Source organism: Gymnodraco acuticeps, unplaced genomic scaffold (genome assembly GCF_902827175.1).
Source record: "Gymnodraco acuticeps unplaced genomic scaffold, fGymAcu1.1, whole genome shotgun sequence".
Classification (NCBI taxonomy): Eukaryota; Metazoa; Chordata; class Actinopteri; order Perciformes; family Bathydraconidae; genus Gymnodraco; species Gymnodraco acuticeps.
The window spans coordinates 455,396-482,971 of NW_022992149.1; the positions used below are offsets into that span (position 1 = coordinate 455,396).

A 27,576-nucleotide genomic window follows, 5' to 3' on the forward strand; every position below is an offset into this window, starting at 1 on the left:
CAATGGCGCCTCCCCGCCAGTGACAGGAACAATAATACAAATAAAGCCAGTGAAGTTGTTTACAGAGAAAAAAAACATTTAACTGTTGAGCAAGATTGCCTAAGGGTACGCAGAGAATAATATTAACAAGTAAACGTAAACGTCTTTAAGCAGGTGCATGTCGGAACTTTGCAATCAGTTCACAAGGCTTAGTTACACATTAAAGTCACAGCTCTGTATGTTCAGAGTATTTTCATGCTCTCTGATTTTCTGTCGAAGCAATACTTCATTTATCAAAAGGAGGAAAGTTACCTAGCAGAGGAATGAAGAGGGTGTGAAACCGATACTGCACAGTCTGGCCACATGTGCCTGAGGCCCTGAGCCAATGAGCAGCCTCACAACATGCTCCGAAACTACTGCGGACTGCACGCCTGGCAGGTGGGGAAAAAAACACTGTGGAAGATAAATAAATGACATGTGCACGAGTTCACTGTGCTGAGATGAATTCAAAAGTGTTCCGTTTTAAGTTAAATAAGCCTACTTGCAGAAGTTGAACGACAAACAGCAAATGCAGGCAAAACACATTAAATTTAGGTTTTTATTTACAATTGTTAAGGCTAGAGTGCTTGATTATGTAAGGGTTGCGCTGGAGTTAAAGGCAACATACACTGATATCTTGACACAGATACATTGAGCAGATTTATTTAGGTATATTAAGGGTGTAAAAAAAACTCCATTACAAGTGAAACTCCTGCATTTAGTTAAGGAAAGGTATTGGCAGCAAAATATATTTTTAAGAACAGTCTTCATTATGGCCCCTTTCAGAAGTTACATGCCGCAAGTCATTTTATTGCATTATTATTGATGCATTACCTTTTTGGTTGAGCTGGACCTTTTTATAGTTCTAGCGTTGGCCATCCAGAACAATACATATTAGATCATGATCACAAGATCATTGTATGTTTTGTATGGAAAAAGTAACACCTATAGTAACTTCTACTACATTTAACTTTCAGATACATGTAGTTAAGTACCAAGTACCAGGTTTGCCTCCGAAATGATGTAAAAGTATGGAGAAGCATACAATGGAAACAATCATTAAAGGAATGCTCCACTCATTAGATAATTAATCAAAACTTCAGTATTTAGTGAAACATTATGTTTAAACCATACCCTGAAGAAATCAGCGATATTCCCCGGTAAATAATGATTTTATAGCTCTTTTTTTATCAAAACCTGTATATTCCGTCAGGCCGCTGCCATTTTGCCCATTTTCAGTAGTCACGTGATGGTCGTGACGTCATCCATGCGTTCACTTTGTAAACACAATCAATCAATCAATGTTTATTTATATAGCCCAATATCACAAATGTTACATTTGTCTCAGTGGACTTTACAGTTTGTACAAAATATCAGTATGACAATACGACACCCTCTGTCCTTAGACCCTCACATCGTACAAGGAAAAACTTCCGAAGAAAACCCACAGTTTAAAGGGAAAAATGGGAGAAACCTCAGGGAGAGCAACAGAGGAGGGATCCCTCTCCCAGGACGGACAGACGTGCAATAGATGACGTGTGTAAATTGAAAAGATAATACATTTGCAACATAGGTAGTCCAAATGTTTGGAAATGCATGTGTGTATAATAGGAAGATGAATCCACGAGGATATCCATCCAGGACCTATGATCCAGGACCACAGCCACGACTCAAGATCCAGGACAGAGGAGCGCAGGATCATCCATGACTCCGGGTCCCGGCGTATAGACACCAAAAAGAAAGACATTTGGGGACACACGAAAACATGGCGAAGTTTTGAGCAATATGAAGAGATTGGAAGGGGGAATTCAGCCATACAGGTTCGAGCCTACTTAGTACTACTTAGTAGATACAATGATTTTGATTACTAGATATGTATGCAGGTAGTACCACCCTTGCTAGCGATTCCCTCTCTAGTTTAGCATACTCAGCCTCGTTGTCCCTGGCCCTAGAACCACGATTTTATGGGGCCGGAAAAACTGGGGGGAAATACCCACTAGCCGGTACTACTCTATATGGAAAGGCCACCAAAAACTGGCCTGGCCTGGACGATAAAGGACGTTTAAACGGGGCTACCCGCTGCAATGGAAATGCGCCATAACATACCTTATTCTTACTCCGAGCACTACTTCTGGTCCTCCGTCGCTTCACACTTGCAGAGAGCGATTTCTCAACTGGCCGAACTGGTGTCCTGGTCGGTGATGACACCAGAAAGACCGATGGTACTACATCTCCATTAAGTAATGGTTGTTCAATAAATCCCATATTATGTTTTATCATACTCTCAGAGTAGTCGTCCGGAAACTTGAAATGTTCGCTGCATACATGCGCCTGTGGATCTTTCGGTTCGGGCCGGCCACATTTCGCTAGCCACTGCCTCCGAACGTACTTCCTACGCTTACCTTTTGGCAACAGATAGAACCGAGCATTCCGTGGATTGTTCCTATCAGAATTGTGGCAATGTTTCGCGATACAATGAGGCATATTTGAAGAGAGTAACTACAGTAAATAACATGAACATCAACGTGTCCTCGAAACCAAACGCATGGTTTACGTCACGTCCGGTAAAATGGCGCCACCCACAGTGTTGATGTTATTTCGGTAATTAATCAGTTTAAAATCACTGATAATGTCATCGGATTAAAAAAAAAAAAAAGAGAGACTGGCAGAGACTGGTCTGTTTTATCGGATGATAAAAAAAATTAAATGAGTGTCATGAGCTTACCATTCCTTTAAATTACAACTTCCTCAGAAAGGAGGTATTCATGATCAGTTTACATATACACTATTACTGCCTAGTGCCTACATAAGCATGAGCAGTAAAGCACAGTGTGTGGGCTAAACATTCAGTGTACTGGCCAATAACATCTGTGCAAATTGTTGAAAATAATCCATAGCAGCATACATTATGGCTTTATAGAGTCTTGTTTCAAGTGCATTCAGTTCAACAGAATAACATTTCAGCATCAACATAAGGCAACATGAAGGAACCCTGTGGATGGAGAGGCACATTTACAGCTACAGCCGCGTTGAACATCAGAACTTCCTGTTGTGCAGCTCTGCAACCAGCCGCAGTGAGTCTCCTTGGTTGGAGCTAAGTCTGGTTTTACCGCTCACCTCTCGCCACTGAAGAGCGCCATGGCTGCTAACCACCTGAGATGGAGATAATCACAAAACAAAGATATGCTAATTCTATATTCACTCTATGAGGAATCATGACCTGATGTCGGACTGTGCCAAAATCATCCAAATGAAGAGGAAGAATACAATAACAATGTTCTCACCATACTGTTGATATCGTCAGTCGTCTGGCTTGCTCTGTCCAGGTGAATGTTAAGGACTGTGATTTCCACCCAGGCATTATCTGTGTTTCTGCAGTCATCCACATAACCCTCAAACACCTGAAACACAGTAAGTGCAAGTCATAGTCGACAACTTCCTCAATGTCAGAGTAAAGAAACAGATATATATAGGTATCATTGATGTATTCATCATCAGACAGGTTTAACCTCTAACAACAGCCATGTTTACTTGATCAAGGCACTGGCCATTTAAGTTGAAAGGAGCCTCAACTTAATGCATCACATTTTCTCGGTAGAAGACTTTGATGTTGTCAGACATCTGACATTTTTGAAGGGAGGTATTCTTGAGTGTGATCATGTATCCATACGGGTAGGCTGTATAGTATAACCTGTCAGTATAAGGCAATACCGTTTAATTGCACCTTAAATTGCATCCTCCAAAAGGATCCGACAAGTGATCCAACTCCTCTCTTCTTGAAGGTAGGATTTATTACGCACTGTTGTATTGGATTACATTGGATTAGGCTAGGTGGACTCAATTAACAACTAAGTGTTTGTTTCCAAGCAAGCTACACAGTTGGTTTCTAGTGTTGACAGAGTTTGGTGTGTTCAAATACAGAGCTCAGTGTTAGCCAAAATATTTGTAGTGTCATTACTAATATTAAGCTGATTTTGACAATGCAGATACCTAACCTCTCCCGAGACAACCAGAGTGAGACACATAACAAACAGACTGAATTTAAGCAAAATATGTTGTTTCTTTCAATGTTAAAGGGTTCTCTACATAATGTGACAAGACACTTATACTAACAACAATCCTTTATCCGATTGCTGTGAGTAAACCAACTTACTCTATAAGTCTAACTGAAGTGTTGAACAGACCTACCTTTGTTCCCTCTGATAATTTGGCATTTACTATCTCATACATCTTCTTTCCCATGGTTCTCCTAAGAATCACTGGCAGGTGATCAGCAGATTCAATGGGTCCCTGAAGGTTTGAAACCAAAACAGAACAGTTCATTTATTTAAATAATGCAAAAAGAAAGAAAACAGATTAAGTTAGGAAAGATGGACGCACCCCAGGTAAAGCCAAGGTTCCCTTCTTCTCATCCCAAACCACCAGGTAGTCCAAAACAGAGCACTCGCTGTCTCCCCAGCTAAAAGATGGATTCAAAGTCATAAACAGGCTTTGCAATACAGATGTGGGGAAACAACTTTCTTAACGTACCGTGTCAGCACGAGGTCTAGATTGGGATTTGGACCCAGTTGGCTTAGTGCACCCCGTCCCCTCATGCCAGTCCTCCCTCCTGGATTTCTAACGACAGATCAGATACACATCACCTATCAACACAAGCTTAAAAGGTTCATGTAAATGCTATTTGATGCCTTGAGTATCCTTGAATATCATACCTGTAATTATTTGAGGCCTCTGATTCTGATCTGCAAAAAGAAAAGGAAACATAAGAAATAGGGAGCATTGTAATTTGTTATATTTCCTATTAGTGAGAGATGTTTCAATAGGAACATACTGTACATTGTTATTTTTACAAAAACATCCATACCCACCCCATAACTGTACTTATACACACCTTCCTAATCGGGACAAACATCCCTTATTCTCTTGTAAGAAAATGACATACCCATCCACATGGTCCCCACTTTCTTCAGACGTGTAATAAGACGGCATGTAACAGGTGAAGCTGAACTGAAAAAAAGTGACAGGAAACAAACTGGCTTCATGAACTATCTTTTACCACAGTGATGTTGGTGATGATGCTGGAGGTGCTGTGGAGAAATGTTTGTGTATTACCTCCCATGGCACTTTCTCTTCAGGCACAGGGAAGCGTGTGAGTTTGCTGTTGGGATAGTAAAACTGACGGGCGTTCACATGGTACTTGTCCTCTTTCTCTGATGCATACATATCAGTGGACTCCTCTGTTGTGGTCAGTGCTGCAGGGAAAAGGGAATAAAAGTGAGCACGAACAAGAGGAGATTTGTTGTGAAACATGTTAGAAATTATGATAAATTAAGAAGTTGGTTGCTAACTTGGTGGTTGTGCATCTTTTGCTGTAAAACCCTGACATTTCAGACTTTCCATAATCCACTGCAGGGCTTTGGCGGACTGCATGACCTTATGAGACACAACAGAAATGGGTCAAACACATTTTATGACTGCTTATGCAACCTCAAAGATGACAATTCGAGAGAATATTCCACAAACACACATTAAGAAAGTGTGTCATCTCTTCTCTGCCTCGTACATAGTGTGAAATGTTACAGACACAGGTGCAATATTTGTGATAACCAAAAATCAGGTCACAACCTGCTCCTCTAGTCGAGCCAGTCTCTGCACCGTGGCATCAGAGCCCATCTCCTCTTCCCTCTCCAGCCGCTCTGTTATGGTGGTAACCCTCAGGAAACAAACAAGACCAGTGTGGGTGTCTGCTGGATATTTGAATACCACTCCCAGATTGTTTAGTTTCATCAAATTTGACCCTTATTAAACCTGAAAAACACAGACTATGGTATCTTGCTGATAGTTAAAGAAAAAATAAATTGAATTTTTTGTTATATGATACAGGATTGTTGTATTCCTAAAGGATCATTTATGGAGGTAAAATCCAACTTTCGTAGTTTCGTAGTGTTTATACGTTATGTTTATAATTTTTTTTTTTTTTTTTTTTTTTACCGTATTTTATTCCACTATCTATTCCTGTTTCCCCTATTTCTATAATACTATGTCACTATGCAAAACTGTAATGGATATGATTTCAGAAAGAATAAATTACACTTAAAAAAAATCACACTTTGGATCCCGACAGAACAGCATTGCTCTAGAGCAGTGGTTCTCAAAGTGGGGGGCGCGCTTTATTCTCTTAAAAAAAATAAGAGAATAAATGAAAAACAGGTATGAAAATTTACTATATGACAGTAAAACAAGAATAAAGTTTAAAAGGGTGATTTGTAAAATATCCATAAAGAAAAAGTAAATCTGTTTACAGTTCCGTTTCATCTAGGTGTTGAGAGATGTATCCATAGATCTCTTCATTTTGCTCTCAAAGTGCACCAGATTGATGCTTTTAACTTCAATATTTAAAGATAAATCTGACAGAAAAAGTTTGAGAACCACTGCTCTAGAGTATTATTTTTCAGCCACGCTGGTCTGCGTTCCTGTAGGAGTTTTACTTTTGTCCCGTGTCCACGATGCGGCGCTCCATGCTCTGGCTCTGCTCCTGCCGTGTGGACAGCAGGTATCTGTCCTTCATCATGGCCTCCCAGGACAGCAGCTCCTCCTCCTCCACCTGAGGAAGCTCGCACTCTGAAAACAGCATCGCATGCCTTTTCATTATCTTTAATACTGTGCACTGTGTATGCAAAATGAGCATCAGCACACAATCATACACAGCATTGACTGTGAAGTGTCAAAGGTCATGGGAGGGTCAGGGGTTACGATCTGGTTTAGTTGTTAATTTATGACCTAAACATATAATTTTGTTATTACATGTGGTTAATTATGAAGGGAATTGTAACCCCATTTTAAAAACACAATCATTTAAAAGCTCTAAATTGATGAAAATGCTTGCTTTACCAAAGCAGTGTTTGACTAAACTGATAACAATCTGGCTCTTACATGTTAAATTAGTAATATTTAATGAATAATAACGTTTTTAAAAATAGCGATAAAGCAAAAATATTGAGAGGAAGTCTGCAGCATCTTAACAGGAAGTCTACTTTGAGCATGGGCAGAAATAAATAACCAAATGCTTACTGAACTCTGTGGTAGTGATGGGCGTCCTGCACAGCACCACGTTCCTAATGAAGAGGTACAGATGGCTGAGGATGATGAAAGGGGGCGGGGCAGCGGGGCGGCTATGGTACTCCTTGATAAGCTCGTATCTTTGAAACTTCCATATCCTGTCTGTGTTGTCCTGAACTTCCTGGAACGTGAAGCTGTGCAGGACCACAAAGAGAGACAGAGGGTAACGGGGGAACATCGGATAAAAAGGACTCAGAGGTTTGGAGGTGAACTCACTTGAAGATGGCGATGAGCAGGTTCAGCAGCAGTATGTTGGCAAAGAGCAGGTAAATACAAAGCATGATGATGGTGAGCCACTCGGGGAAGGCTGGCATCTGGTTTTCATTCAGCACAGGACACTTGGGCTTTAGAGGATCACTGCCATTCATGGTGCAGGAGTCTAGTTTAAAGTCAGCATCTGCAGAGGGCAAACAGATCATTTCCTTGTTGAAAATATCTTATATCATCACTTCTGAGCCCTGTGAAAACCTAGAAATGATTAGGTCTCCTATCATGCAAAATGCACTTTATATGACGTAATATCGGAAATGTGGGCTGGCTTTCAGAAACGTCGCCATCAGAAACAATGCGCAACGTGTTTTGGAAGTAATATGGTCTTTTTTTACATTAGCAAGCATCGCTAACACTCAGAGCTAACCTGTACTGGAGAGAGTATGTGTAAAAAAAGCAGGAAATAAAAAAAAGAACTCACCTTGTGGTAAACCGGCAAGAGAAAAAGCATTTGAGCTCCATACTGTTTCAGAAATAATCTTTGATGTGGTTTGGAACATGATATGGCGTTTCATCACAGCAGCATTTAGCTGAGAATCTCTCTGGTAGAATTCTGAGCAGGCGTAAGCTCCCCCCGCCTCTTTTTTTTCAAACTTAAAAAAAAAGAAAAGCTAAGGACCCAGAATCAGTACTTCTCTTACAGGGCTGAAATAGAGGGATATGAGGCATGGCTAGACAGGGTGATCTGTTTTGTATTTTGAGCAAAACACTTCATAGACATGTTTTTTATAAATTGTTATATATCTGAGACCTATAATATATGCCTAAAAATAGTATAATAGGAAACCTTTAAGTCATGCTTTTCCACGTACGTATAAAAGGAAAGTTATACAACTGTCTGTTCTGTTTCCACTCACAATCAATATTTGTGGGGAAATTCCCAAATATGATGAGGTACGGCTCATAAACGGCCCCGCGGACAATCCAGTCCAGCCGGTTGTCGTTGTGGATGAGGATGCCTTGTTTGGCCACACCGTACGCCACCACCCAGATACTCAGCAGGAACATGAAGAAGAACAAATCCGTCATCTGGAAGACAACCATACATCTGTCATAGGCTAGAAACACTTAGAAATGTGGGCACATCTGAATACTGCGGCAACTAGGGACATGTACTGTTTGTTTTCCCACTGTAGCAGGACTGGGCAGATAAAGAGGAAAGTGGTAGTGCAGCAATCACGACAGAGGCAGTGTTCAAATCCAAAAAAAAGGCTTTATTGCTATCAAACTCAAAAATACCTCCAATAAACAAAGGCTAACGTAGCCGGGCCGCTAAACGACTTACCAGCTTACCAAAACGTTTCCTTACACTGGGAACCTCCTGCTCCCTCCATGTGCCACACACAACTCTGTGTGCTTTGTCTCCCTTGAGGGAGTGATTAGCACCAGGTGTGAGTGTCTCCACACCTGCTCCCAATACTGGTAATTGGGAGAGGGTGAAGCCACCTGTTGGGAATGTAGGTGCCTCCCACTACCCTGCCTCTTAGCCCCTTACACCACAAAGAGACATTCAATTAATCCAAAGAGACACAAAAAAACTAGAAAAAAGGCTACAAAGAGAGACAAAAATGCAACCAAGCAGAACAGCCTCAGAATGACTTTTTGCATAGAGACAAAACAAACAAGAAGAGACTAAAAATTAATGCAGAGAGACATAACAACCAAAAAAGACACAAAATGACCATTAAGGCAGAAATAAACATAACACAGTTACCCAAAAGGAACACAAAACCACAGAAACATCAAAAAAGGCTAAACTCCTGGGTAGAACATTTGCCCATGAATGTACAGTGGAGACTTTTACTGGGTTACATTTGAAATTCAAAGAACTTCAGAGAGTTGGATGTGCCAGCTTTCTGCTTTGAGCATCATAACCCTAACCCTTTAGTATTTCAAAGATTGCCCTCTTGCTCAACATTTGATCTCTGACACAAACAATAATGGTGTTTGACTGCTTAGCAACAAGCAGACCAGCTGCAACATTTTGTTCAAAAACACCTTCAAGTTCCAACAAAGTGCACATTATTCATCTGCAGACACCAGATGGAGGCCCAGTGGAGCAGCAGTTTATTTTTGTATAAGATAAATAGTGCTTTGGAGTGTAGCATTTTGTGCTCTGCAGTTGCATACACATTACATTAGGTTGGCATCTATTACATTGTACGTAAGCCTCACCATCCTCCTGACGATGATGATTTTGGGTCCAAGTGTTCTACTGATAGTGAAGATGGCCATTAGCCGGAGGCAGAAGACCACAAAGTCGATGCAGAGGAGGATTTTACCCGCATAGAACAGCTCAGTCGTCAGCCTGAAATAGAAAAACGTGATGATTCATACATTACCAAGAGGGTGGAAAGCACTTCCATGGCCTAAAGAGATTGTCTGGGAGGAAGGATGCTTACCTAAATGCGAGGCCGATAATAAAGAAGAGGATGGAAAGAACGTCTAAAATATTCCACAGGTCGTTGATGTACATCCTGGCTTTCTTACGAAACCCAAAGCCATCCGGATCGTGAAACAGCTGAGATGGAAAAGACACATTAAGGCCAATGTAAGGCCATTGCCACTACAGGTCAAAAGGGTAAAGAAATGAACGGCTATCACCAGGAAACTTCCCCAGTTTATTTATTAAAGATACTTTGCGTATCACACGTTTTCTAATAAATTGTGTTTGATCATGCAAATGAGGCATTGTCTTAACTTAAGTGCAGTTTTGCATAGATTTCAGGCAACAAAATCTAAATATTGTATAAAGCCAAGTTCAAAAATATTGTGCCCTTTTGTTGTCAAATTAGAGTCAATGGATATTAGTTAGGGACATTTGGATATTTCTTTGTATCACTCCAAAATTGGGAAAAATGTTATAATGACATCTGAAAAATCTATTTTGGCCATGATTCTAGGAAGAAAATATCACATAAATCAAGCTATGTATGATATAAGAACACACCCCTCAGTGTTTGTATTTTAAAATGCAATATATGTTTGCAAGAGACTACAGGTAATTAAGTACAATAATTTAAATCATAGACATATTGATCAAATGTTCTCAGTTTATTACTTACATTAAGACAATTGGCCTGTGGTGTACAGTTCAGTAATGTAGTGAGTAATATAAGAATTTACTGGAATAAGGCATACATAGATAAAACATGTCCCAGCTCTCTCTCACCTGTCTGACCTCCTCACACACCAGCGAGAGCAGCCAGATGTAAAGCAGCACCTCCCCACTAGAGGGCGTAGCCTGGAAGTCGATCATCAGCACCACAGCAAAGAGGAAGAGGAAGGCGAAGTAAGACACGATATTCAAGTAGAACTTGGCCTGCGCAGAGCTGTACAGGCGGAGCAGCCTGGACCATCTGCCCAGAGGCTTCTGCCGCTGCAGGCCGGAGGAGTCGCTGTGGGCACAGGGGTCGAGGGGTCACAGACATGTACTGATTTCCCCTACATGTGAAATACAGTCAGGAAATGGCCACACAGTCATAAAAAAACGTTGTTTGTATTCATCATTTGCTGCTAATGTGTTGAAAGGCGACTTGTTACTCACAGACTGCGAGTGCTTGTTCGAAGTACACTTCCCGTTACACTCTCCACTGTCTTGATTTCTTCATTCATCTCAGCTTCTCTCTGAATGACTTCATCGCGTCTAGTCAGAATAATAACTCATTAAGAAAACCTGCCACTCGTTATCATCGCTATAGATGCCCAACAAGCGGTAGAAAAGGTTAGTAGATTTACAAAACAAAATATTAAAAAAATAAAAACCTTAGTTATGCATGGCAGAGATACATATACAAATGCAAAGACGTGTTCTTTTAAATAATTAAACCACTACAATATTACTCCAAATGTTTGCATCTATGATGAACTTAATTGCTTTGGTATTACTGTGTATACATAGTATTTACTACAATGTACTGACTTTCCTGCTACAGATCTTCTGGACATGCTTTCATACAACTCTTGATTAGGTGGCCTCTGACTCTTAACTTCTGAAAGTCCCTTATGACACTGATATGAATTTGATTCTTGTGATAAAGCAAGGGACATATTAAGAATTTTACTTGATCTAATCATCATTTAACCACTGCATTATTATCTCAGGTTAATATGGGAACATAATGAAGCTTAGATGTCTTGGTTGTTGTTGGAATAAGCAGAACCATCATTGACAGGAGGACTGCACTTTCCGTTTCACATGTTAGGAATTTATATATATATATATATATATATATATATATATATATATATAAATATATATACAGTCTATGGTTAGGACTCACCTGTAAACCAGGAAGCCGGTGTAGATCAGAGGGAAGAAGACCATGCAGAGGAGCACCCTCCACACCGGGTTGTCCACTGAAAGCTCACCGCACCAGATCTGTGTCAGGAAGGCCTTCAGGACAGATATGTTATCAGACATGAACCATATCTGGGTGTTTAATTAAAGTCTCTTTCATCAGGTTTAAATCACTGATCACAGTTTTTCAACGTGTTCTACTCTAAAACATGTTGTAGTCAGTTATGTATTGTTGTGGTTTTTGTTTGTTCTATTTCTGTTAATTAAAATCAGCATTAAGTGTGTAATTAGTGTAATTACCCTGAAACACAGTCAATACACAAGTAATTTGTGTATATGAAGTAGTATCAAGCTTTTCTTTTTTTCTCTCTTTTGAAAATATTTACATGTTTTAATACTCTTTGTAGATTTGGTTATATATCGATAAAGTACTTCTTTAACGGGTCTGCTTGTATAAATTGTGTGTTTTGGGTTTGTGTATGAATCTGTTTATATGACTTGGTATCAAGCTTTTATGTTTTATTACATCTATAAAGTATTTTTTAATAGGTCTGTTGATATAAGTTGTGTATTTCTGTTCATTAGGATGCATTTCTTTGATTTTGTATTTTAGGTCTGGTTAAATGCAATTTTGGTGGTGTGTTTTGTATTTATTGTTTTAGTGTATTTCATGGTTACCCTATACCAATTTCTTGTTCAAAATAATTAGATTCAAACCAGTTTTGTGTTCAACAAAGTGTGTTGATGTGCATTTTAATCTTCTACGTAACAGTGCAAACAAAAGGTAGGAGTCTTAAGATTTTAAGACACGGTTGAAAGAATATATATAAATCCCTTATAAAAGTGTACCTGAACTCCAGACTGAGCTACAAAGCTTTTATCGTCTGCCTCCAGAGCCAGCCTGAGGCACGTCGTCCTTCCCCAAGACGGAGACGCACGAAACAACAGCTTCTGAGCCCGCTCTTCGTCCCAGTTGTGGCACTCATTGAACACACCTGGGAAACACACACAAAAGCAGACACATGCTCAACTTGTAACATCTTTATTCAAGCCACTCATCATGTCTGCAGTGTTATACCAATGGCGTGTTTCTCATAGTGATTGGCGAGCTTCTTCATGTCTTCCGCCTTGTCCGCATCCATTCCTTCAGCTGACATCGTCTTCAGGATCTTACTGGCGGCCAGCGCAGCCGACATGCAGTCTGTACACTGCGCACATACAGATACACAGTTATTTATCTATTGTTTTTCTAAAACTTTGTCTGTATGTGTGTTTGATCACCTGCTCCCAGGCGATCTCAGCCAGCTCCCTATTGTTCTGGACGACAGCCCACAGGAAAATGTCTCTGCCCGGGTCCCTCTGCGCGTCAGGACTGTCCTCCTTTAGCGGAGCTTGAGAAGATGTCGAGTTTTTAGACAGCTAGATAAAAAGGGAAGGAATATGTTGCATTAACAACCTGCTTGAAGGGTTAGGAAATATCTTGAGTCCAAATCCTCCCAAGGCCTCTCAAAGCACCAATATCGATTTCTTAGCTAAATGTTTTATTATACCTCCTGTAAATGTAACATCCCAAAGTGAAGATCTAACTCCCTGATGACTTTTCTGGAGGAATAACACTTTTGTTGGACTTTAAGTTTTTTAAACGTCTCGAATTTTTTTAACTAATAGAATCAAATCTTCAATGTTATTGTAAACAGGAGTGTCAAGGCAAGACAAGAGAAGCATGAATTGTTTTAATGACACAACATTTCAGTCCGTAGACCTTGATTTGTTACCCCCCTTTTCTTTGTATTCTAATAACAGAATTAAAATCCTTGCAGTGCAATAAAACACTGTTATCAGGGTGAATAGAGAGGACATGACCTCAGCAACTTGTAAGAAACACCTATTTTTCAGTGTTAAACTCAATTAAATTTTAGATAACAATAATCACTCACTGATGCTGACGTATCTTCCAGACACATGTTGAAGTGGTACGTCATGTTGGAGGGAAGGTAGAGGGCCTGGGTGAAGCTGCCCAGCAGGCGGCGCACCTCATCAGACACATGAGTCAAGGAGACCATTTCTCCTTGTCCCGATCGAACCCGATGCCTCATGCCGAACGCCTTCTTCCTGTGAGCGTTGTGGACCCGCTTGGCCAGCTTGCGGAGGAACATGCAGGATGGCAGCTGTTTGTAAAGCTCACACAGGGTCTCCTCGTCCTGCAGGAAGTCCCTCAGACTCACGCCGTTCTCCAGCAGTAGACTCACAAACTCAGGCTTGTTGCCAACCAGGGCCGAGAACATGGCCCAGTGGAGGTCACTGGACTGCATGGGAGCAAGGCAGGAGAACACAGAGAAACACACTTCCGCTTTAATGCGTCATCATCAGCAGGGAATGTTGCTCAGAATTGGACAATTATGTAAAGTGACTTGGATAGCAACATGGGAAAAAAACTATCTTTTATGATACTATATGTTGGGAAAATACAGAATGTACTCTTCCAATATCAGAGTAGCCCATGATAACAAAGGACCTACGTAGCTGTGTACGTAACCGGATGTATGATCACCTAGATTAGAAGAGCGTCAGGACACACTGTTTTAGGCATACAGTATGATAGCTATGTAAGATTAACATGATGATTCAGCCTCTATGGAGATAGACATATGACTGTCATGTGTATTGCTCATGTGGGTCTTAGCCGTCTTAGCTAATCTGAACTAAGCATAGAATACTGCTTTGAACCGGTATTCATGTATCTTGTGACTGAATAACACCCTCTCTTGTATATAAATCATCTGAAGGACACTGTTCGGGGAAGTAGTTGTCCCATATGCTCTGTATGTGATGACTACTTCCATTCTTGCAAGGATAACAAATAAATGTATCCTGAAAACAGGAGAAAGACACAACACATCGTGCAGAAAACCATGAAGAAGTATCACTGCACCCGCCTGAGGAATGTTCTGATTATGGGAGACCTATGACACAAATGGAGGAGTCTCCACTGCCCGTCACCCCCCTGTCAACGCCTTTGAGGATACTCTTCATTCATCCCCCAGCTCTCTCTACTCTCCGCTCACCCTTTCACCCTCGCCCTCCCCCCTGGAGTTCGATGACCGCATGAAGGCGATGCGCAGGGTTGGCAGCATGTCCTTTAGCCCCGCTCCTCAACGACGCCCACCAAAATCACCGAAGCAGAGACGCGCACCATCTCCCCCGGCTTCATCACCATGCCTACCACAAAATGTTATAGATGCCATTGCTCCAACTAAGGTAAAGGAAGTGTCTGGCAAGAAAATATCTCCATGGAGAAAGGCCATGACCGTGAGAACAGAAAAAAGAGAGTGTCGAAAAGCTGAATGCAGGTGGCGAAAAACAAATCTCCAGGTTCACTTTGAAATCTATAAAGAGAGACTTGGCCTTTATAATTTGGAATTGAAAAACGCACAACAGTCTTTCTTCTCTGACATCATTACCAAAAACAACGCACGTGCCTTGTTTGCTACCGTCGACAGACTAACTAACCCCCCAGTGTCAGTAGCCTCTGAATTTCTATCCACCAGGGCGTGCAATGTTTTTGCCTCCTTTTTCACTGACAAAATTCAGAAAATCAGACAAGCAGTCAGTGCCTCTGCATCAGGTACAGCAAATGTGTTGTCCCTATGTCCACCTAATATCAATTCAGACATCATGACACAATTCCATCAGATTAATGATAAAAACCTGGAGGACATTATTCAACTTCTGAAATCCTCCTCTTGCTGCCTTGATATTATTCCAACAGGATTTTTCAAAGATGTTTTTTTTCTTTTTCAAAACAGGACACCAAGATCTACTTTACATAGTAAACAAATCTCTTCACTCAGGTATTTTTCCACAGGCCCTGAAAACTGCAGTCATTAAACCACTCTTAAAAAAGAATAATCTAGATGCTTCAGTAATGAACAATTACAGGCCCATATCAAACCTGCCATTTATAGGTAAAATCATTGAAAAAGTTGTTTTTCAACAGTTGAGTAACTTCTTGCATTTAAATAACTGTTTGGATGTGTTCCAGTCAGGCTTTCGTCCAAACTACAGCACTTAGACTGCTCTTGTAAAGGTCTTCAATGACATCCACTTAAACACAGACAGTGGCAGAACTTCAGTGTTAGTATTCTGCTGCGTTTGACACTGTTGACCACAGCATATTACTAGACCGACTGGAAAACTGGGTGGGACTTTCGGAAACAGTTCTAAATTGGTTTTAATCCTACTTAAAGAACAGAAACAACTTTGTTTCTATAGGTAAATACACATCTGAGTTGACAAATATGACATGTGGGGTACCTCAAGGCTCCATCCTGGGGCCTCTTCTCTTTATATGCTACCACTGGCTCAGATAATGAAAAACAACAAAAATAAGTTACCATAGCTATGCAGATGACACACAAATTTACGTAACAATTTCATCAGGAGACTATGCTCCAATTCAAACACTGAGTAAGTGCATTGAACAAATCAATGACTGGATGTGTCAGAACTTTCTCCAATTAAACAAATGTAAAACTGAGGTAATGGTTTTTGGAGCCAAGGCAGAACGTTTAAAAGTTAGCGCTGAGCTTCAGTGTGCAATGTTCAAAACAACAGATAAAGCCAGAAATCTAGGTGTAGTCATGGACTCTGACCTGAGTTTCAACAGTCACATTAAAACAATTACTAAATCAGCCTACTATCACCCAGGAAGAGCGCCTCTTCAACCCCTATTCATACTAGGAAACAGCAGTGGACAGCTGCTAAAGGGAGAACTACAAAAAATCCTCCTAAACCACCAAGTGTGCCAATCCAGAACAGATACGCTCCGCTGACCGAGAACCGGAGATCTGATGAACTGGATAACCTGTCCTCTTCACACAGCAGGGTAAGGACCAATAGCTACTCCAAAAGTAAAAGGCTAGAGGGAAAGCTAACGACTGGGCCTGAAACTCTGATTGTGGGTGACTCTGCTGTAAGAGATGTAAAATGTCTGTGTAATAAGAACAACACCAAAGTACTCTGTTTTCCCAAGGATGTGGTCTCTGACTTGGCTGAGAAGATCCTGCATATTGGGGCTGAACATCCGACTGTGAAGAATGTGGTACTACACATTGGAACAAATTATGTTGTGAAACAAGAATCAGAAGTGCTGAAAGAAGACTTTAAATGTTTGTTGGAAACTGCCAGCTCTCTAAATGCAGAGGTGTTCATCAGTGGCCCTCTGCCGCCAGTCAGAAGAGGAGTGGAGAGATTCAGCAGATTGTTTGCACTGAACACCTGGCTTTCAACTGTCTGTACTGACCATTCTGTTCATTTTATTGACAATTTTAACTTTTTCTGGGACCGCAGACATCTTTTCAAGGCAAATGGAGTTTGCCTGAACAAGTCAGGAGTGAAATTGTTTATCTCTAACATATTCAACTGCCTGCGTTATCAATCTGTTCCCTCTGCCAAGGACAAGCGGCAAGAGGAATCAAAACAGGAGAAAGACACAACACATCGCGCAGAAAACCCTGAAGAATTATCACTGCACCCGCCTGAGGAATGTTCTGATTATGGGAGACACATGGAGGAGTCTCCACTGCCCGTCACCCCCCCCCCCTGTCAACGCCTTTGAGGATACTCCGTTCACCCTTTCACCCTCGCCCACCCTCCTGGGGATCGTTGAACACATGAAGGAGATACAGAGGGTTGGCACCGATTCCTTCCTGGAGTTCAAAGACCAAACTAAGTCGATTCGCAGGGCTGGCACCATGTCCTTTACCCCCGCTCCTCAGCGACGCCCACCAAAATCGCCGCGGAGACGCGCGCCGTCTCCCCCGTCTTCATCGCCGTGCCTGCGTCAACCACCTCCCCCCCCTGGCAGCATGTCCTCTACCCCCGCACCATCTCCCACGTCTCCATCACCGTGCCTGCGTCGGCCGCCCCCCCTCCCTTCGAGAGGGCATCTGCAGTCTCCGAAGCCTGATAAGGATGTGTGTGTACTAAACGCTGCAAACTGATATTTGCTGGGTCCAGGCTCAAGGGCGTATGGCACTCTCAACTCTTTCCAGGACATGCCGGGGCCCTGCCTGCCTATAGCTTTGCCGATATCTGTGTTGATAGGTAATAGATTAAGAGCGGTGAATCATCTTAGATACAGGAAGCGCTCAAACGTTTGTGTGAGTTTATCTAATTTAGCAGTGATTCCATGTCAGCCACAGCTTGTTACAAAAAACATGACTGATAGTGTGTTTAACAAACTTAAACTAGCTTTATTAAATGTCAGGTCTATGGCAGGAAAAACATTTTTAATCAATGATTTTATCACTGAGCACAATCTCGATTTTATGTTTTTAACAGAAACTTGGATTGAACAAAATAACAGTGCAGCTGTTCTTATCGAATCAACCCCTCCCAACTTTAGTTTTATGAGTCAGGAAAGAATGCATAAGAGAGGAGGTGGAGTTGCTATTCTGTTCAATGATTCCCTTCAATGCAGGAAGACATCGTATGGAAACTTTGATTCTTTTGAATATGTGGCCCTTCAGCTGAAATGCTCCTCTCGAGCTCTGTTCCTAAATATCTATAGACCACCCAAATACTGTGTAAGCTTTTTTGATGACTTTACTGAACTGCTGTCTATAGTGTGTATTGACTTTGACCGTCTAGTCATTGTTGGTGATTTTAACATCCATGTTGACATCCCCCAGGACAGAGGGGCAAAATAACTGTTTTGTGTTCTTGATAGCTATGGACTGACTCAGCATGTGACGGAGCCCACGCACAATAAGGGGCACACTCTGGACTTAATTATCTCAAAGGGTCTGAATATCTCTAAGGTTGTGGTGACTGATGTTGCACTCTCTGACCATTCCTGTGTTTTCTTTGAGAGCTCTATTTTTGTTCACAAAAATGTTCAAAAAGAGGTAACCACAAAGCGATATTTAACTGAAAATACTAGGGAAATGTTTACTCAGAATTTTTCTTCCACACTTGCCCCTGCTAACATCTCAGTAAATGAGCTAGTAGATCATTTTAATTCAAAAATAAAAAAATGTATAAATGCCATTGCTCCAACTAAGGTAAAGGAAGTGTCTGGCAAGAAAATATCTCCATGGAGAAAGGCCATGAGCGTGAAAACAGAAAAAAGAGAATGTCGAAAAGCTGAACGCAGGTGGCGAAAAACAAATCTCCAGGTTCACTTTGAAATCTATAAAGAGAGACTTGGCCTTTATAATTTGGAATTGAAAAACGCACGACAATCGTTCTTCTCTGACATAATTACCAAAAACAACGCACGTGCCTTGTTTGCTACCGTCGACAGACTAACTAACCCCCCAGTGTCAGTAGCCTCTGAATTTCTATCCACCAGGGCGTGCAATGATTTTGCCTCCTTCTTCACTGACAAAATTCAGAAAATCAGACAAGCAGTCAGTGCCTCTGCATCAGGAACAGCAAATGTGTTGTCTCTGTGTCCACTTAACATCAATTCAAACACCATGACACAATTCCATCAGATTAATGATAAAAACCTAGAGGACATTATACAACTTCTGAAATCCTCCTCTTGCTGCCTTGATATTATTCCAACAGGATTTTTTAAAGATGTTTTGCCTTGCATGGCCTCAGATCTACTTCATATAGTAAACAAATCTCTTCACTCAGGTATTTTTCCACAGGCCCTGAAAACTGCAGTCATTAAACCGCTCTTAAAAAAGAATAATCTAGATGCTTCAGTAATGAACAATTACAGGCCCATATCAAACCTGCCATTTCTAGGTAAAATCATTGAAAAAGTTGTTTTTCAACAGTTGAGTAATTTCTTGCATTTAAATAACTGTTTCGATGTGTTCCAGTCAGGATTTCGTCCAAACCACAGCACTGAGACTGCTCTTGTAAAGGTCTTTAATGACATCCACTTAAACACAGACAGTGGCAGAACTTCAGTGTTAGTATTATTAGATCTCAGTGCTGCGTTTGACACTGTTGACCACAGCATATTACTAGACCGACTGGAAAACTGGGTGGGACTTTCGGAAACAGTTCTAAATTGGTTTGAATCCTACTTAAAGGACAGAAACAACTTTGTTTCTATAGGTAAATACACATCTGAGTTGACAAATATGACATGTGGGGTTCCTCAAGGCTCCATCTTGGGGCCTCTTCTCTTTAACATCTACATGCTACCACTGGCTCAGATAATGAAAAACAAAAAAAATAAGTTACCATAGCTATGCAGATGACACACAAATGTACGTAACAATTTCACCAGGAGACTATGCTCCAATTCAAACACTGAGTAAGTGCATTGAACAAATCAATGACTGGATGTGTCAGAACTTTCTCCAATTAAACAAAGATAAAACTGAGGTAATGGTTTTTGGAGCCAAGTCAGAACGTATAAAAGTTAGCGCTGAGCTTCAGTCTGCAATGTTCAAAACAACAGATAAAGCAAGAAATCTAGGTGTAGTCATGGACTCTGACCTGAGATTCAACAGTCACATTAAAACAGTTACTAAATCAGCCTACTATCACCTAAAGAATATATCTAGGATTAAAAGACTAATGTCACAGCAGGATTTGGAAAAACTTGTCAAGAACTAAACATGGTAAAGCAGCGTTCAGTTATTATGCTCCAAATATCTGGAACAAACTACCAGAAACCTGCAGGTCCGCTGCAACTCTGACTACTTTTAAATCCAGGCTGAAGACTTTTCTTTTTGTCGCTGCTTTTAATTGAACTATTCATATCTTAGACTGCACTGAAACTTTTATCCATGTATTTTTTCTTTTAATGTTTATTTTATTAGCTTTTCTTTTTAATGACTGATTTGAAATGCCTTTTTCTTAATGTCTTTCATTTTTTGTAAAGCAATTTGAATTACCTTGTGTTGAAAAGTGCTATATAAATAAACTTGCCTTGCCTTGCCTTACTATCACCTAAAGAACATATCTAGGATTAAAAGACTAATGTCACAGCAGGATTTGGAAAAACTTGTCCATGCTTTTATCTTCAGTAGACTGGACTACTGCAATGGTGTCTTCACAGGTCTCACTAAAACATCTATTAGAAAGCTGCAGCTAATTCAGAACGCTGCTGCTCGAGTCCTCACTAACACTAACAAAGTGGATCACATCACTCCTGTTCTGAAGTCTTTACACTGGCTTCCTGTGTGTCAAAGAATAGATTTCAAAAATACTGCTGCTGGTTTATAAAGCTTTGAATGGTTTAGGCCCAAAATACATTTCTGACCCCCTGCTAAATTATGAACCATCCAGATCTCTCAGATCTTCAGGGACTGGTCAGCTTTCTGTTCCCAGAGTCAGAACTAAACATGGTAAAGCAGCGTTCAGTTATTATGCTCCAAATATCTGGAACAAACTCCCAGAAACCTGCAGGTCTGCTGCAACTCTTACTACTTTTAAATCCAGGCTGAAGACTTTTCTTTTTGTCGCTGCTTTTAATTGAACTATTCATATCTTATTATTCATATCACTGTAACTTTTATCCATGTACTTTTTCTTTTAATGTTTATTTTATTAGCTTTTCTTTTTAATGACTGATTTTAAATGCCATTTTCTTAATGTCTTTCATTTTTTGTAAAGCACTTTGAATTGCCTTGTGTTGAAAAGTGCTATATAAATAAACTTGCCTTGCCTTGCCTTGATTATTGAAACTCAAGCTGGTGACAAGTGATATTTTCCTAATATGAACCTACCTTCCACTGCCTCTCCTCAGTGAAGATATCAGTCTCAGCTATGTCCACTCGGTTCCAGGCTATAGCCAGCTCCAGCTGCCTCTTCCAGGACTCAGTGCCAAGCGACTCACTGGTCCTCGAGGCTGAGTGGAGAATTCATAGTGACACAAGGCAAAGAATGTGACTCTCAATTACTGATTGATTGCTGGAGAAACAAAATCATTTTGTTACAAGGTCTCTCTGCAGTCGGATCATCCACTCTATCCAATCAAGGCACTCTACTGTACAGTTTAAAAATTAAATGTAGTGTATATGTTGTCGTTAAATTATTAAAACCATAACTTCCAACAGTGTTGATATACAAAGAGTTCTTTTTTTTGGTCAGAAAAACAGTCAAAAACCCAAATATATTGTTCTATTAGCAACATATTGGGGAAATATAGTGAGAAAAGCAATAAATTGAGCACAAACTTGAAAACTAGTGTTGATATTTGACTCGCAGATTTTTTTCTCGATCATCAAATCATGTATCAGCTAATTGTTGGTGTGGTAACCTGGGGTAACACTAAGTAGGAAAGCAGCAGGTAGCAAGGCTTTATTCCAAAACAGAGATACAACTTGTATGTGGCAACAATAAAATAATAATTTGTCCTCGCTGAGTGAGCAAGACAACTGCCTGGAAATGCATTTGAATTAATCCAGAGATGGAAACCTCAGACAACGCAGCTTAGCTATTATGCTGAGACATCATGATGTGAATGCTCAGTGAATGTCCAGTGACATGAAATCACTTTAAGTACACTTTGGCTCATCATGCTTTTATACCAATAGGCATTAAGCCTTCTCTTAATGGGCATTGGTCTTCCTCCAGACCAGCATTAGGATCAATACACTTATCATGCTTATTTCTTAGGAACAGATTAAGTATGGCTATCAATGTCAGTGTCTGTGTAGAAAACCCATTGAAGTGAACATTTCTACACAAATAATTGTTTCGGTTTTGGATCTCGGCACATTTGATACCACAGTCCATTGGATTAGTCTTCTGTGAAGCAACATTATACTTGCTAAGAGCTGGTTTGGCACTAAGCCTTATCGCCTTTTAACTTGATGCCGTGTTGCATGCCTGCAGTCTTTCCAGTCTGGTGCTGAGCATCTTCGGAAGAACCAAATCCTTACCTTTAAGTAGCGCTTGAAGAATAGCCACGTCCACATCCCCGTGATTGTCCTCGCTAATTCTGAATATGGTTAGCAAGTGAGGCATCCTGATGATGTCCTGAATCTGGCACAGAAAGGAGACAGTACACAATATGTAGGGTTTCATATCAAACCTGGACCAAGGAACAGCCAGAAGACCCTTGAAAGAGGACATTAGGGGCTCATAAGGCTCATAATTTACATTCTAAAATCAACTGGTAGCCTGAGATGGGAGGTAAACCGGCTCCTTGATGTTTTTAAGACCCTATTGTTAGAGAACAGGAAACAGTAAAGGAACTTAAATTGAGCTAATGGCGTCCCATATTATACTATATTCGAACAATATATTATAGGGCCATATAGACACAAAACATGTCTGAAGTGTTTTGCTCAAAATACCAAACAATCAACCATTGTAGCCATGACTCATACCCATCTATTTCAGCCCTGTACCGCCATTTTTAGAGATGTGGGTAAGGAGGAAAAGAGAGAGGGTTATATTTTCTGACACTTTGTAAGTCTCCTTACACGCTTGGGACTATATACCTATGTATAACAGACATTAAAAAGCGTCACTTTATCCAGGCTGAAATGTCTCAACACTGATTGGATGATTTCTCTAGAGGATAATGCTTACTGATTATGATGATCTTTTGACTTTTTGCTCAAAGGTCCCAAAGAATTGTGTTCTCTTAAATTTCAGATGTTTTTTTACTGCTAACTGTTTGTGTAGCTAATTATAAATTAAGATAGTAACAGAGACATACATGGACATTTAATTATTCAGGTTGTCAGTTTGTTCAATTACCTTCTTGGTCCATTCTATGATCCTGAGGTCGGGGAACTTTTCATACTCTTGGTCAAAGAACTTTTTCATTAACTGGTGGATGAGGGCGATGGTGACCCGGGTCACTGACAGAGCTGCCACCTGGGCGATCACATCGGCTATTCTCCCCGAGCCCTCCAGGATCACACATGGTGTACCATTCAGCATGGCATTATAGATGGTCTGAGACGAGAAACACAAGATATTCAGATTAGAGCGAGCGAGACAGGGTCAGATACACTGAGAAAGAGGGAGAGAGAGAACCGATGACTCACGTTTAGAGTGCCTGGTCCTCCATCCAAAACCACGCACACTACGGGGATTGTCACGCCACTTTCTGAAAATTAGACGTTAAGAAAATCAATATTAAAAGCAGCACAGAATACAATCAGATTTGAGATGTTGTCTTGATGCCTTTGCAGATGCTACATCAGTTATTTGTAACCTTTGTTTCCAAGACGTTTCCCGGAGATGCATTTCTCCAGACAGCTACGCAGCTCAATCTCCACTCCATAATTTCCCTGGGTCCCATCGTCCACCAGCAGGAAGTGGGTGTGGTTGTTATCGAGGCAGGAGAGTCGACCCTGGCCCTTGATGTCCAGCTCATAATGGGCTGGGAAACAACCCTGCAGACGAGAAGAAAAGGAAAAGGAGAAAGAGAGGCAGGAAAAACAACAGATATGCTTTGCAGGTGATGATTCTCGCCAAAGTAAAAATGTGTGATTGTGTTTTTTCTTACCTCTGGATGCGCCAAAGCGTCCCTGTTGTGAATGGTTCCCCACGTTGCCACTCCGATAGCCACAATCTGGCCCTGCGTGGAGCTGCTGAGGGCGTAGTCCCTCACAGCCTTCCCTACATGCTTCATCACACCTGTGTGCGTACCACCGGTGATGATCCATGCTCCTAAATACAACATGGGTCCCATTTAACCTTTGCAGAAGCATTCAAATGTCCCTAAGAGGCCTGGGCCAAACCAGGAAACAGGACACCAAAGTATGTGGACAAGGACCAAATACTGTGCAGAAATTGCCAAATGTTTGCATTGTTAGCCTAAATGTAAATATATATAGATGTCAGATGAGACTAATGAAGGTAAAGCAAAATAAACTAAAGTAAGAGCAATATTTTTCATATAAATTCTAATTCGTTTTTCTTGTTTTGCTGCATTGCTACAGACTGTTCTAGTGAGTTTTCACATACAGGAGTAGACACACTATACATTTAAAATCAAGTTAAACCTAAGCAGCATGAAATGGTAAACTGTCAGTAAGATTAGTGAAGGAGATAACTGCACTTTTAATAGCACTAGTTTGGGCAGGAGGAGTGAACCTTTCAGTCATATTCAGCATATTCAGCATATTTTATCACAGGCATACGCCCAAACTCCATAACTACACATGTTCATAAAACACATACATTCACAGATATTCTGGCTAATCATTGGTAGCCCTTTACATATGAGGCTCACCTGTTGTCTGGGCCACTTTGATAAGACCTCTGTTGAACATGTTGTTTAGACGAGCCTTCAGGTAGAAGTTTTTAGCCCCCCCGGTCACTGAGATCAGCAGGTTGGGGGGGGGACAGTCTCCACTGTTCAGTCAGTAACTGGTACAGGATTTCTGGGTTGGTGTCTGTTGACACTCGCATATACTGAGAATGAAACACAGACAAAAAGGCGAGAATTAAGACAAACAGGCAAGCATACACATGTAAGTTTATTAAAGTGGAAAGATAGGATAGTTTCACCTTGCCCGTCTTTTGTCCCAAACCACCAAAGCTGATGTCCCCAAAAGCGTCTGTGGGCACTTCGTGGAGATGTCTGTGTTTGTGCCATGATTCGCCAGTGAAGTCCTCTGGTTTGATGGCTTCATCATTATGTTCGATTTTTGAGTAGCCGCACTTACATATGTCCTCTCTAACGGAGAAACGAGAGTGAATGCTTGTAATGTCTCCATGCAGAAGCACTTTTTGACAACTGACAGATTAAGTTAACATAGCAATACACAACTGCCCTCAGGGTGGTTAAAGGCAACGCCTCCTCTCACATACGCACAACAGAGATGCTGCAGTATGTCTGTACTGAGCAGCAGCAGCAAATAGCAAGGTCAGTTTAAAGACTTTCATCACCACCAGAGTACAGAGCAGCTGATCCTACCTGACACCCTTTTCATAGAAGCAGCATTCCTTCTTGTGTATGTTCTCCCTGGTCCAGGAGGTAAAGGCGCAGCGCTGGAAAGAAGGGGAGGGAGAGAGATGCTTAGTGGGTCTAGCTGTGCTGATCGCCAGAGAATGAACCGGATGTCCCTCCACCTCAGCGTCCTCCATCCTGGATGCAACATGGGGGGGGCCAAGCTTCACAGATTTGCCTCAGCTGACAGCCTGACAGGAGAGAGGAGGCTCTGCAGTCAGGACTGTGGGTGCTGGACGCGCTCAGCACTGCATCAGTGATGTCAGAGCGGAGATAAAGAAGAGCAGGCTGCTGAAACCCGACTAAACAAACGGGACAGAAAGTAGCCCTGTGCCAGCTCTGGATCAATAGATACCGCATTTCTGTGAGCAGATTAATTACACACCCAATTTAGAAATAAAAAAATTATAAATGTTGTAGATTGTTAATCACAGTAAAAAAAAAGATGCGTTGTTATTGTAAACTTACTTATTGTAACTTAAAATGATCCAGCATTGGAAAGTACATATTTGAGGTTTGATACTTTGAGTCTTTTTATTTTCATTTAGTTGACATCTATTCCACTATGTGATATATTGTCCTCTCTACTACACCAGTTATTTTTCAGATAACGATTTCACATAAAAACATATTATCATATTAAATAACTATCATTATTAAAATTCATCAAATGTGTTAGTATACCATCATGCTTCACCAACATCAACATTAAAATACTGCTTACATATAAATAAATCAATAATATATAGTAATGTGACATGCAAACACTCACCTTTTTCATTCGACTAACCATCCGGTTCATGTCATATTTATTGTTTTTCCGCAGCTCCGGGATCATTTGCTGTGGGTGAACCTTATTCTCTAATTTAGACAGCATTTCTGAGGAAGTAAAAGAAAAATGTTTAGCTGAAATCATCCTCTTGGAAGAAGAGCTTCTTTTGGTGGAAGTCTGAAGAGACAGGTGCCAGAGTGTGCAGCTTGTCAGTTGATGGTTCCTAATCTATAACACTTGGAGAGCCTGGGACTTTAGTATTCTGACATAAGCCTTTATCTTACTGTCATGTGACCTGCATTCTCTCAACTTCCTCCACCCAGGCCCCTGGAATCGCAGCTCAAATTAAGAACCTACACCTAATTCCACATATTTAAAGTCTACACTAACCCGTTGATTCAGTCATCACATCCTGCAGAGACAGTACATCCTTTATGATGTCAACTGTGTGGAGAGGCTGTGAAAGCCTTGTTATGTTGCACTATTTAATGGCTCCACCCTCTCAAAACCATATTAACCTCTTCTGCTCAATCTGCTGTCCAGTCAGTCCTCACATTACAACCAAACTAAAAAGACATTAAGCTGTCTTTGGCTCTTTTCTGCTGTAACAATGTACATTTCCCCTCTGTATAATAAAGGTATTCTGATTCTGAAGGAGTGTTATAGGCCTATAGATTAAAAAACATGAGCACATTTGTATTGACATGTTTGAGAATGATGTGCACACATTTCAATGTAAATGTCCTCTCTGTGGGACTAATAAAGGTATTCTGATACTGATTTCAGTCACCGTTTTCATCACTCATTTTGCAAACATTGGTTAAAATAAACATTATAGGTATAATTGACACAGTTAACATTACCCATTTTATTGCCGTCTGGTCCTCCTTCCAGTTGGATAAATGATAGAAGAACCAACATGAAGTTTCTGGTGTCTAACTTAACAAAACACACACTTTCAGGTGTGTGAAGTGGTTTGTCTCATGTCCTTTGCCAGGCGTTAGAGCCTATGGTTACCAGGTGACACCTCCAGAGTGTTCAACTAGGGATCTTGTTACTGTGTGGAGCTCTGATTGGCTCTAAGTAGCTATACTATTGTTGTCATTCATTCAAACTAACACAGTGTCTTTGTTTAATAGTTTGTGTGCCTGTCAGTTCAGGTATTTATGGATTACAATTGTAGGTAAACAGTGCTGTTAATTCAGT

General features: G+C 40.8%; 2 protein-coding genes across 4 annotated transcripts in view; both read right to left on the minus strand.

Annotated features, from left to right (window-relative positions):
- Nucleotides 1-1,090, minus strand: part of si:ch211-45c16.2 (mitogen-activated protein kinase kinase kinase 13) — a 36,484-nt gene extending 35,394 nt beyond the window's left edge. For 2 of the 3 annotated variants that reach the window (XM_034203974.1, XM_034203975.1), the window contains exons 1-2: nucleotides 853-1,089; nucleotides 292-410 (exon numbers count right to left, since the gene is read on the minus strand). The gene's annotated coding sequence lies outside the window, so the exon portion shown is untranslated. Of the gene's footprint in view, nucleotides 1-291; nucleotides 411-852 lie in introns of all 3 variants that reach the window. The other variant, XM_034203976.1, reaches the window with a different exon arrangement.
- Nucleotides 1,091-2,736: 1,646 nt separating this feature from the next.
- trpm2 (transient receptor potential cation channel, subfamily M, member 2) lies at nucleotides 2,737-27,406 on the minus strand. Its single transcript, XM_034203973.1, is given in 35 exon segments — nucleotides 2,737-3,171; nucleotides 3,303-3,419; nucleotides 4,207-4,308; nucleotides 4,399-4,477; nucleotides 4,549-4,635; nucleotides 4,731-4,760; nucleotides 4,961-5,025; nucleotides 5,131-5,270; nucleotides 5,367-5,451; nucleotides 5,644-5,731; nucleotides 6,507-6,639; nucleotides 7,090-7,271; nucleotides 7,354-7,534; nucleotides 8,265-8,436; nucleotides 9,583-9,715; nucleotides 9,810-9,928; nucleotides 10,580-10,805; nucleotides 10,955-11,053; nucleotides 11,691-11,803; nucleotides 12,557-12,702; nucleotides 12,786-12,915; nucleotides 12,989-13,126; nucleotides 13,645-14,013; nucleotides 21,409-21,530; nucleotides 22,567-22,669; nucleotides 23,393-23,593; nucleotides 23,686-23,747; nucleotides 23,856-24,036; nucleotides 24,150-24,313; nucleotides 24,879-24,987; nucleotides 24,989-25,060; nucleotides 25,157-25,325; nucleotides 25,566-25,639; nucleotides 26,371-26,477; nucleotides 27,234-27,406. Coding segments are annotated over 35 exon segments (4,473 nt in total). The 5' UTR covers nucleotides 27,292-27,406; the 3' UTR covers nucleotides 2,737-3,054.
- Nucleotides 27,407-27,576: the final 170 nt, after the last annotated feature.